The 13,110-nt window shown below is 41.4% G+C and overlaps 1 protein-coding gene across 2 annotated transcripts; it reads right to left on the bottom strand.

Moving 5' to 3' along the window:
• Window positions 1–2,628: 2,628 nt before the first annotated feature.
• Window positions 2,629–12,117, bottom strand: LOC128740302 (lipid storage droplets surface-binding protein 1). 2 transcript variants are annotated; one of them, XM_053835875.1, is made up of 7 exons: window positions 11,959–12,117; window positions 4,794–4,918; window positions 4,541–4,726; window positions 4,207–4,414; window positions 3,494–3,936; window positions 3,315–3,425; window positions 2,629–3,045 (listed from the first exon to the last, which is right to left on the bottom strand). In XM_053835875.1, exons 1-7 carry the CDS (start codon window positions 11,960–11,962, stop codon window positions 2,833–2,835), a joined length of 1,290 nt encoding a protein of 429 aa, XP_053691850.1. In that variant the 5' UTR covers window positions 11,963–12,117; the 3' UTR covers window positions 2,629–2,832. The 2 variants fall into 2 exon arrangements, with proteins under 2 accessions (XP_053691850.1, XP_053691916.1); XM_053835941.1 differs by having other exon boundaries at window positions 2,629–3,055.
• Window positions 12,118–13,110: the final 993 nt, after the last annotated feature.

A 13,110-nucleotide genomic window follows, 5' to 3' on the forward strand; every position in this document is an offset into this window, starting at 1 on the left:
ACGAACGGTGTTTGACAGTCCACTTAACGAAGGGCGCTATTTCAAAAAATGCAAGAAATAGCGCCCGTCTGACAGGTACATTTGCTGCCAACCTTTGTCGAGATGTGCTGAGATGTTGGCAACAAAAACATGGCACCCATCGCAAGCCCCTGCACAAAACCGACAAAACCAAGGCCTTGCTAGGCAGCCATGTTTTTGCAGTCAACATCTAACCATTTGCGTAAATGAAACAGCATGACTCCATTATACGTCCTGTTCGTTTCACTCTGCAAAGCCGGTATGCTGGCAGATGGGTATTATTTTCAAATCTTAGCTAGATTTTTGCAAATAATACCCACGCCGGCAGTAGATGTTGGCTACTGTCAAACACATAGAGTAGGGATAGGGTTGCCAGTTCCTTGGACAAAACCAGCCAAACCAGGGGGGATCTATTGCTGTCAAATTCCATACATGTGTGCGTTACCGCAGATGGTGTTTGGTCCATGACGTTTGTACTGTCATGGACCAAACGACGTGTGATTGATTTCAAGCCAGGGGACTCGCAACTCTATTTTTGTCTGCTGCAGTTGACAGAAACTCAAACCCAAACACGCAGCGCAATTATCGTTTGTATTGTTTTGATCCCGATAATGCATTTATCTGATTTTTAGCGTAAATAAAACAAACTAAGAAACTTTTCGGAAGCTACATATGCAGGCAAGAGCAGCAAATCGGTGAGAAAAAAAGTAGCAAGAGCGGCATTGAAAATTATGGTCACCTGCCTGCCCCTTCACATGTGAGTTTCACAATTCCTTTCCGATAGATTCCCCCTGAGCCAAACTACCCCATCGGCAAGCAAACATCTCCGCCAACATCTCGTGTTTGCGCAAAGTCCGTTCTTTCCTTACAATCTATAAGGTAGAAAACTGAGGTTTTTTTGTTGTCTTCCTTGTTTTCCATTTAAGTGATTTAAGCTACGGGGTGAAGTGGCTGTCAAATTCATACATTTTCGATGTCCCACGCATAGGTACCAAAATGTTAATTTTGACAAGAACCAAAAAATTTGCTGGGACTCGCGTCACTTTTCATTTCGTCCAATGTAACAAATGTAAACAAATCCGGTTTATCACAACAAATTATTGCTCTTTTTAAACTCTATGTTATACAAAAACACCTGCCCAAATAGAATTATTTTGAGGTGAAAAAATTAGCATTATCAAAATGTCCAATGTGCACATTCGAATTACGAATGACTGACTGTTACTTCGGTCGTTCTCATCTGATGTCCAAAGTGCAAAAAAAATCAAAACAAACCCAATCTGTACATTGGACGTTTAGCAAGTGAAAGTTTTTTTTCGCATTATTTATGCATTTTAAGTGAAACAAGCGGTCTAATATTGAAAAATAACCTCGAAAATAGCGTAGCACGGCAACGCACGTATTTTACGGTGATTTCGCTTAATTTATGTGCAATAGCCTGGAAAAATCAAACCGTCCAAAGTACAGCATGAGATGGTAAACAGTCCAATGTAACTTTTTCCATAATAAACCAAAACTGCTTAGTTTTAATTAGATTTTTAAAATCTCCGTTAAATATTGAATGTTATTATTCATCAACCACGTTGAGTGAATGACTGAAAATTATTTCATTTTGAAACAATTTAAAATTCAATTCGAAGAACTTCGATCTCGTTTTTCTCAATATGGTGGAATTGTTACATTGGACGAAATCAAAAGTGACGCGAGAATTCCCCTTTACCGAGGACCATTTGAAAGTTGCTCTCTTCACTCCCACATGAGAAAGAGATAGCATCACACCATGCCCTTGGATTTAAGTAGAAGGATTTCGAATATTTAAAAAAAAGTATCTGGCATCTCTGGGCCACAGTTGATAACATTACAAGTCCTTGCATAAAAGATAAGAGAAAAGGCGCAATCAGTAACTTTTATTTTTGTTTATCCTTCTTAATCTTGTAACTTGTTTATTTAGTTCGTTTTTTGTTGTAACAAAAACCGTTAATAATTAAATTACCTTAATTTTTCGTTGAAATCCATTAGTTTTTTTTCTAATCTAGTTCAAAATGTCTGGAAACGCCAAAGAGCATGCCGCAGAAATCGATGTTAAACTGCGAGCGATACGTAAACAGGTTGCGGCCTTTGCATGTGGTTATAGTGAAGAATTTAAAAGTTCTCCTGGTAAAGTTGCAGAAGCAAAACAGTTTCTAGAAAACAACAGAGAAGATCTTACCTTAATACAGGACGAAATGGCTGATTTCGACAAGCAAACCGAAGAGCTAGATCAGCTTCTACAGGAAGCGGATGAAAATGCAGACAAGATTTATGCATCATTAAGCCAATACTACGCCGCTCTGGGTCTGGCTATGCCAGCAATCGATGAGGATGCCCTTCCAGTTGGAATTAACTTTGAGAAAATGGCACTACGGAAAGAACAGGAAAATTCCCCGACCTCGGCTTCGTTCAACGATTCCAGCTCACAAGAACTGTTGACTAGTGACGACAGCATCGGTACTACTGAAGAGGAATTCGGAAGCAAAGTTTTCATCAGTCGTCCAACCGCAGAAGTTGGAGATGGAGCGGTTGCCTGTACCCCGATGATTAAGGCTCGGAAGAAGTATTCATAAATTAAATTGTAGGTATATGATTTTATTGGTTGACGGACAAAAAACCGCTCTAGCATAAATTCCATTACAGTAACGATGTTCAATGCAAATACCGTGAGATTACGGTGCCACCGAAGATGTAGGGATTTTTATTCTATTATTAACAAATAAACAAAATAAAAAAGATCAAGCAATCCACTTCGCGTCACATGCAGTCCAGCGCCGTGATAGCTCAAACCCAAATGTCTCGCATATCGTCCTCAATCAGTGGACCGGCAATGCCCTCCTGGAGTTGCCGGTGTAGCAGTTCAGCTGTCCGGACACTAATAAACGCCATTGATGCTAGAATGCATTGGGTTATTGTTAGGTCGATTTTGGATTCTTCGCCGAGGGTTGTCGCTGGTGGTGATCTTTTCCGCTTCCAACCGGCCGGAAAGAAAGACTGCTACACGTTCCTAGCGGGTGGTAAAAGCGTGAAAGTATAACCGTTCAATAGTACAACAGTTCTATTACTACATGCTATGGTTAGAGTATCAATACAACACAATGTAAAATGCAAATTACCAATTTTAAAAGTATCCAATGAATTAAATCATGATGAGTGTGAATTTGAGCAAATGATAACTTTCTATGCTGGCGGAGTGAGTGATTCAAAGTTTGCGAATTTTGCTTCAAACCAGCAGACACTGGCAAACATATACTGTCAGTTCTTACCAAAGCTAGATTTGTCTGATTCTGTAGTTCATCGTAGGTGTGTTGAAGTTTGTGCACTAATCCGGTTGCCTCTGAAATAGTTGCATTTTTAGCTTTCTCCAGATGAACCGCCTGAAGGTAGAGGTTTAATCAATTTTGTAATTTAGGAACAAGAAACTTGTAACAGATCTTCTACCAACCTTTATTAGTCGATCGGTAGCGAACAAAAAGTGATGTAACAGCTCTCGAGTTTGGGAACGAATTGTTTTGGGGATTTTGGTTACGGTGGTGGTGGTGTAGTTGATCAGATGCACCATCTTACGCGCAGATTCGCGCGTTAGTAGTACAACCAGATGTTCAAGATTCTGCGGTCGTTCCTGGTTTTCCGGTTCGTCAGCACTTAGATATTTCCAGAGCTCGATGCCCTTTTGCAACGCCAACCGCGGATTGGTGGCAACAAGTTCAGCTACGTAAAACACCACGTGGACGGCTTCAGTGCTTTGTTTCTTCAAAGCACTCAGCTCTTGGCGGGTTCGGAAGGTCAATCGCCGTTTCAACTTGCGGGAAATTCGTTGTCCACGATGAATCGTTTGTATGACGTGAGTTTCGTTGGAATCATCTGCCTCTGGAGAGGATGATTTACCTGTGAGAGGTTTACATCTTATAGTAGTATTGTAATTGCAACGAGCTTCAGAATTAATTTAGCCGGGAACTATAAATCCCCTCACACCTTAGTATTAAATGAAAAGTTACGCCAATGTTTTTCTTTTCTTGCTTATTATCAGTATCACGCGTCGAGCATACACAAGGCAAAAGGTCAATAATGCATGCCAGATTAATGGAAACGAGTGTGATTCCGATTTTCGGACCGGCAATGAGACTGATTAAGCGCCGCTCACTGGGGTGTACTCACCGTCCGGTTGGTCCTCGGCTGGTTCAGCTGGTAAAAATCGGTCGACATATTTGTCGCAAACATTTAACGCACCATCCAGCCGGTTGGCTGCGTAGTTTGAAACACGAGAATCCAGCACAGCGTGGCCAAGGTGCTTCATCGAGTTGGCTCGACTGAGCACCGGTTTGACCAGACGATCTGACATGTACTCCTTGGTGTTCCAGTACATCTAAGAATAAAAAAGCGTAATCTTAAAATCGATTCTCGTCACGTTGTTAATTACACGGCCACTATTGCAGCGTAATATATGTACATATTTTGGATATCAATCTGTTATAACCTTCTCATCACTCACCATCTCCGGTGGTAGATACATAGATGGTACCTTCTGCTCGACAAAATCCAAACTCAAACACATGAAATTGTCCAACCGATGAAGTGGCCCTTCAATCAATTTGGCTGCAGGACGCAGAGAATCCATCAGAGCGTACGTAAGGGCTTCCGCAGTTTCAAAACCCCAGTTGAACAATCCATTACTGGTCTACAAAGCACAATAGAATTTTGATTAAAAAAAATGGATGAACAATAGAGTTCGTTTGCTATCGTACCTTCACCCGGTGATAGACGGTTCCCGCGGTTTTGATGCCTGTCTCAACGACGGGAATGCTGCCGAAACGCGATATCGACTCCATTTGGGGCAGTCCCGAGTTTTGGCGCTTCAACTGCTGCTGCACTGATATGATAAATTTTAGAGAACAATAGTAAGCGGTTGTTTGGAAAAGGATCATGCTGTGTACGTGATTGATAACGATAACAGAAAAAGTAATCGGAAAGCCGATATTTTTGCAGAATCGATTTTCATGCGATGTTTTATCGAAATTTGCGGTCAACGAAAATGCGAAGCGATGTGAAGTAGTAGAGGTGTGGAACAACGTACCGTTTGTTTGTGTTAGCAGCGCAAATAATGTAAACAGCAAGGGTGACGTCAATCTCGCCCTATTCTTCTGCGGGCATAAAAAAAGCCTAAACATTGTGCCGTACAACGATGACACTAACACACCTATACTTTTTAGCATATTACGAACACAAACATGCCGCGTTTGCCGTGCCTAAGTAATAGTGTGTATAGAATGCGAAGGAGGCATTGTCCAAAAGAAATATTCATTAGAAAGGTATTTCGACTCGACCCTGCATTAGTATTGGTGTCCATTGTGACGTATGAAAGTTCACGTTTCCTGATACTTATATGGAGATTTGCACATTTTTTAAAATTTAGCCTAAAATCAAAGAATTTTTTTTTCGATTTCCTATATTTTGAATTTTTATGTTATAGCGAATATATCGACATGAAAAACCAGTGGTTTTTATACAAAAAAACACACATATCCCTGTTGCTTAAATTTGTTGTACGCTTATCAACTTGGCAAGGACATTTATTGGCAGGGCGGTAGCAACAATTCCGACGATTTATTCCCCAATATTAGAAGATTCTGCATCAAAACTTTATATTTCACTAACTTTTGCGATAATTTTTAGTTGGTATTGCTTGAACCTTGACCAAACTCGTGACTTTAGTCATGACCTTGAAATGCGGTCAGGCATATATTAATATTTATTTTTGAAACGATGATTCTACAATTGATGAAGGGACGGTAAGGGAAAGTAATGAAGAAGGATTTTTTTTGGGAATGAAGGGGAAGGGTGGAAAGGAAGGGGGGGTAATAGGTAGCTTTGCTTAACAAGTTGTCGTTGTGAATACTATCTTTTGTCCAATGCTGGAAGGTGCATGGGTCGAACCAAGCTGTAATCAGAGATTATAACCGGATTTGAACCCACAACACCTGCCAGGGCGTGTCGCTCACTGGTACCCGTGTACCTTTGAACCACAGAGGCGCTGGACCAGTCATAAATTTGCACAATCTTCAAATCGCGCAACGTACCATTCTGCAGATAAGACATGAAACCGAAAATCAAAATCGTTTTTAAATATATAATAGTTACCCTTATTAACCCATTTCCTCCCAGAGTTGCGAAAACTTTCATTCGTTTCTAGAGAAGGCCCGGTTGAAGATATCAACTTGGACCCTGAGAAACAAAGAAAGATTGGATAAAAATCTAATCGACCTGTTTTTGCTCAAAGGTCAGATGTTACATGTAACATAATTATAGCTGTGACAAAACAACAGGTTTTGCTATTTTTCAGACAGTTAAGGAAAAATGCTCATAAAACTCGATTTCACCTCTATTAACGCCTGACCTATCAATCAGTGTTAGTAAGAATCGGTTGCTTGCCAAAAAAAGCTTTGTTTCAAAATTTTGATTATTTTTGTAATTTTAAGATAGGTTTGAAGCATTGCGTTGCGAAAACGCAACGCTAGGAAGTAACGATATTCAAAATTTGCAACGGGAACGTTTGTTTTCGTTCATTCGCTGCGGTGTTTGATTTGATGTCGTTGCTTTTTAGTAAACAAATGAATGTAAATCTTATCTTTCGCTTATTTAAAACATCCCGGAAACATTATAAAAGTTTACATAACATAGAATTCGCAGCTTCAAACACTGATGGCTGATGGAGAAGCCGTTGTGATAAGACCGTAATAAAATTGTTAAAGTACCTATGCCTCCGGAATATCTGGAGGAATTGAGTGATGGCAACGACAGTTTCATGGACCCAAATTTAATGTTACAACCTTTCCGGAACGCGTTGGTAGGCATTTAATCATCTGCGATGACATGCATTTGGCATTCAACAAACTGCTTACTATGCGTCTAGTGCAAAGATGGTCTCCAACCCAAATGTTTCGATATCTATCATAAAACATAACATGTAATACTCTAAGTCGTTCATTTAATCTTTATTAATACTCAAAATAAAAAAAAAAATCCCAAATTTGATTTAACGGTAAAAAAGTATGAAGCACTTATATGCATAATAATGAAGGTATGCAAAAACGGTATACCCTTAATGCCCAGCGTTGCGTTTTCACAACGTAGCGTTGCGAGACACAGGGTCAAAATTAAAAATACATGTCAGCGGCTTTTTCTTAGTTGACCTAAAAGAGAATTTTCCTGAAAGTTTCAACTTTCTATCCCTGCTGGGAAAAGTGCGGGGCTTAATGGGTTAAAGACAACAGTCCAGGGGTTTGACGACACCTTCCTCCACCAACGGAGTCTGCGAGTTGGGGAGTGTACTTAAGATGTGGTGGGGTTTAATAGTGGACTTTGTTGAACGGAAATGCAAACGTATTCGGAAGCAGCCGAACGCTAGCGCGATCGCCAGTGTCATTTGTTAAGCAACCACCAGGAGTGCCAAGATTGGCCAAGAAAGACTGGAAAAGAGAACTGTCGCAGAGAGCTGAAACCGCTGAGATAGAACAGCATTGTCAATAGTGGCATTGGCGAAAACCAGTGCAGCCAAGGGAGAACCCAGCAAGGTGAAAGGCAGCTGAAGAGGGCAAGAATGTCCCCAGGAGATGCAAGACCAGGTGACTCTAAAAAGCACAAGGATACGCCTGATGCTAAGTAGAACACAGCCGTCAAATGAAGAGACCACTGACGGAGACAGTACTCCTTGGCAAGTTGTCGATAACGGAAGTAATGAGAAGCGCTGAAAGAACACGTTGGATTCATTAAGGGGTGAAATAAAGGCGAAGCGCTCTTGGTCAAAGCCAACGGTGATTCGTATGAAGAGGTTCTGCGTGCCAGGCGGAGTAAGCCGGAACTCATGGAATCAGGCGCACCCGCAATGGAGAGGTGAAAGCTAGCAGCTCCTCTTACAAAGCGTGAACAGAGAGTGCCGTGGTGACACGGTGGACGTGAGAGCTTTGCGACAGAAAGCGACCCTTCAATGCAAAGATTTGGATGAGCTGACTTCAAAAGAAGAAATTAGTTCAGTTTTGTAGGAGCAATGCAGGCCGGCTGTCTGCATCACCTGATTGTAAAGATTTGGGATACGGAACGGCTACCGGAGGAGTGGAAAGGCGGGGTTATCTGCCCTATCTACAAGAAAGGCGATAAGCTGGATTGTGAGAACTACCGAGCGATCACTTTCCTGAATGCCGCCTACACAGTGCTGTCTCAAGTCATCTTCCATCGACTATCGCCAGTAGCGAATAGATTTGTGGGAAGTTACCAAGCCGTCTTCATGGAGGGTCGATCTACAACGGACCAAATCGTCGCACTGCGGCAGATACTCCAGAAGTGCCACGAATTCCGAGTCGCCACGCATCACCTGTTCATCGATTTCAAAGCTATTTCAGAGCTATGGAAAATTTTGGACGAAAACGGCTTACCGGGTAAGCTTATCACGGCTACGATGGATGGGATCCAGTGCTGTGTGAGAATCTCGGGTGGATTATCCGACCAATTCGAATCTCACAAGGGACTTCGTCAAGGAGATGGATGGCTATTCAACATTGCGCTTGAAGGTGTTATAAAACGAGCGGCGATCGAAATGCGGGGCACGGTTTTCAATAAATCCAGTCAATTTATGTGCTTGCTGACGACGTGGATGCTGTCAGCAGAACATTTGAGGCGGTGGAAGATCAGTACACCAGACTAAAACGCGAAACAGGGAAGATTGAATACGTCTAAAACGAAGTATATGCTGGCGGATGGGACCGAGCGCAACAGGGCCCGCTTGGGCAGTACCGTGGCAATCGACGGGGATGAGTTCGAGGTAGTCGACGAGTTCGTATACCTTGGTTCGCTGGCAACTGAGGACAATACCAGCCGTGAGATTACAAGGCGTATTATCAGCGAAAGTCAGGCCTACTATGGACTCCACAAACAATCTGAGCCACAGTACAAAGTGCACACTGTACAAAACGCTAATTAGACCGGACACGAAACATGGACATTGCTAGAAGAGGACCTTCGAGTATTCGGAGTTTTCAAACGGCGGGTGCTAAGAACCATCTTTGGTGGAGTGCAAGAGAACGGTATGTGGAGGCGAAGAATAAACCACGAACTCGCGCGTCTCTACGGCGAACCAAGTATTCAGAAACTGGTTAAAGCTGGACGGATACGTTGGGCAGAACATGTTGCTAGAATGCCGGACAACTATCCTGCAAAAATGGTTTACGCATCGAATCCGGTAGGAACAAGACGAAAAGGGGTACCGTGAATTCGGGTGAAATTGATCACTTTTTCAAGTATTTTTTAAATATCTTTGAATAGAAACATATTTAGGAAGATTATTCAATTTTAAAATAAGTACTGTAGTGCCGGCTACACGACAGTATCATCTATATCTTATATAAATAGTTTTATTTTAGATAAAACTTAATGTAATCGTGAAATTGAAAATTTACAAATAACGGGTGAAATTGATCACGTAGAAATCAAGACGATATTGCTATTAATAAACCATACGCTCTGAGAGCAATAACCTGACGTGCAGTATAAAATCTGGCGTAATCGAGATATTGCCTGTATGTAGGCAACAATGTCGCGTACAGCAACTAGCACAAAAACCAAACAGTCAGCTCTACATTAGCATGGTTGAAGCATCTGCTAAATAAATATGAACGATAGAAAAGATATTAAGCCAATTTTAGCATCGTAATCGTTTGTTTTTGTTTAAACATTGCTGTATATATGTGTAAATGTACGATTTTCGTATAAGTACAATCTTCACCAATCTAGTTAAACAAATAATTTAATTCTCCTCATATACGGGAGCTTCACTGTCTCTTTGAATGTGTAGTTGCATTTCGCTATGTAAGCACAAACCGATCTCTTGCACTCTCATGCAACTGCCATATGGAGCGTTTGTAAAATTTGTGCGAAGTATTGTCTGTCTTTTGCACCCTTTTATAAATCTCCATTCTGCTTCACAGAAAGAATAAACTTTCGCAGGTGGCAGCTCCATTTCGCACCCATAGCGATCTAGAAATCTATGTTGCCTCAGTTCATGATGTTATCAATCGTTTTATTTCGTAAAAGGTCAAATCAAACAATTTCTGTCGCATAATTTTATTCTTGGAAATTATCAAAGTACAGCCAGATAATTAGAGAATCGAATTAGTTCTATCAAAATTTCCTTCTGCAACGAAATTTGTGTTAACAGCAAGGAGTTTTATCGGGCATGTTGAAAATTGCGATTCGATCAAAATAGTAAATTTTAAAAAATCAAGCCATTTACAAGATCAATCTTGCTGAAAGCCAAGTGACTTTGACCTGTAACTCAATCTTTATATGGATGGGTGCATATTCAGCTTTATGAATCAGTATAAACGTAGAATAAAGAGTTTTTTACTCGTTGGTCCAAGGTGATCAATTTCACCCGAATCGACGGTACAGCGAGCGAGGTGACAAGACCAGATGGAGCGAGATCTGGCGAGCACTGGGTGCCCGCGGAAGTGGAGACCAGTTGCCATGGACCGAAACAGATGAAGAAATCATACTGCGCAGGCCTTGTCGTAAGACGTAAGGCCAATTAAGTAAGTAAGTTGAAGAAGCAATGTGAGTTGGGTTGGGAGAAGTCCAGATGACCATCCGCATGATTTCGGTACGCAAATAGCTTCAAGCAAACTTCCAATTGAAGCAGCCAATAAGTAACTGAAGATTGGAAAAATTAAAGTGGGCTGGTCGGTGTGCCCTTTGAGCGTTACAAAACAACCAGAAGTATGCGTCAAGTGCCAAGAGTTCGGCCACATTGCATGACACAGCACAGGGCCCGATAGGAGCCATTTATGCAGAAGGTGTATGGAAGAGGGTCACAAAGTCCATCATTGCAGGAAGCCGCCAAAATGCCTGATCTGCATAAACCTCATGACAGGAGGACCAAGATATCCAGCGTCCAAACATACGATAGCTACTAAATTACAGTACAGGTGACGCAAATAAGTCTCAATCACTGTGAACTAGCACAACAACTGCTTCGGTAGTCCGTGCTGGAATCGAAAAATGATGTAGCTGTCATTTTGGGAACCATATCGAATCCTATTCGGGGATGGTAACTGGTAACTTTGTAATTGCTAAAATTAACGGAGTCTTCATCTGTAGTTCCTACGGGTCTGCCCGATGGACGATTGAGCAGTATAATTAGATGCTAGATAAGCTGATGGAGCAGCTTGTTGGCCAGTTGTTATCGTCGGAGATTTTAACGTATAGACAACTGAGTGGGGCAGTCGTCTTACCAGTTTAAGGGAGCGCAATCTACTAGAGACCCTAGCAAAGCTGAATGTAGATATAGCCAACAAAGGGATTACCAGCACCGGAACCGGGAGTCCATCATCGATGTCACCATCTGCAGCTCTGGCGCAGAAACTGTGAACTTTAACAAGTCGGTATTCTTTGACGCGCTCAGGTTGGAACGCATCTTCCCGAATCTAAGTAGGGAAGGATTGACAGCTATATTAACACGAGTATGCAATTCGACTCTGGCGAGGATAAGGAAACCGCGAAACGATCGCCGCTCAGTCTGCTGGTGGAACACGGCGGGTACCGAACTACGGGGAAGTTACCTCCGTGCCAGAAGGAGGAATCAGTGTGGCAACGGGCTTTCGGTTGCGGATGGAACGGTTAATTCTACATTGAAAGCACCAGCTTAAAAATGACAATCCGCGGGTCCAACAATGACCTAAAATTTGAAACCAGTTCCTTATGGGCAAATTTTAATTATTGATTAATCAATCCTACACTTTGGTTCGGAAGCTGAATAAAAACAAATTTTGATAATCTGCAGAACTACAGCACTCTGCTGCAGATTGTTTTCGACACATTGCAATTTCAGTTTATCACTGTATTTTAATCTGTATCTCAACTAACCCATTATTTTTCCTCTTTCGGGAAAATTTAATCAGCAGCACCAATAATTCCACACAGCAACTAGTCACAACACTTTCAACAACACTTTGGCTAACACAGTTTCGTTTTGCAGCTCTTTTTCGGCGGTCCGATGAATTCCCAACTGAACAGTTGGAAGGTTGTACACAAACTGACAAACCATTTGCCAGAATAAAAGCGAGATCCGTTATCACGCTGCTGGCCGGTTCGGTCGTTTTGATATTAAAAATTGAACTTATAGGACGCGCCATTGATTAGCACAGCGCATCGTTATATGGCTTATCAGCTGGACCAGACGCGGTGAACGCTGACAGCGTGGTCTTGCAATGCCGGCATGATTCGTCAGTGCAGTGGAATATGGTTCCTCCTTCGTTTTTTTGTGATTGTAAAAAAATATGTTTTCTTGCCTTACAATAGATGCTGTCCTTGATACACGAAATTAAACCGTGAGCCTGGTATTCAACTGGATTCCGATCATTAATTTCGTATAGCCTAGAATGTGATGTAGAATTACATACTACCGGCGGTATAAATTAAAACATCCAATCAATGTTAAAGATCAACCGCTGTTTGAGATTCATCCGTCGGTGAATTCGTAACCTTTGGACGGATGCAGCGCGTGCAGGCATCAGCAGTTTGTATTGAAAAAAAAATATGACGAGGCTTTCAAAACAATTGAAATTAAAAACATTATAGTAGAGTTTGTATACGCAGGGGATTAAACATCCATACGAAATCACAATGAGGATGATAAGGATTTTGTAGCTTCTTCAACGTGTATGTTCGGTAAGTAAGTTGATGCTGAGCTTTTTTTTCGGAATTTCTTTGTAGAGTCTCCCCTTTAATTATTATTTTTGAAGTAATTGTCGTAACGTGACGAGGTGGTGTGATAGTTATAAAAATGTACACTTAAGTACGATACGAAACTAAAATATTACTATTTTTTGTTGCGCCCTCCACTCTCCCCCACTTCAGAAGGCTCGCAGTGTGATAACCGCCTGACAGTGGTCGCAACTATTTATTACTTTATTAACAAAAAAACTAAGAAGATACGATTTTGGATTACTAATACAATGTGACAGTATACTTATAAAACAATGATTTTTTTTCTTCTTGAAGATGGTGGATTATGGC

Source organism: Sabethes cyaneus, chromosome 1 (assembly GCF_943734655.1).
Source record: "Sabethes cyaneus chromosome 1, idSabCyanKW18_F2, whole genome shotgun sequence".
Taxonomy (NCBI): Eukaryota; Metazoa; Arthropoda; class Insecta; order Diptera; family Culicidae; genus Sabethes; species Sabethes cyaneus.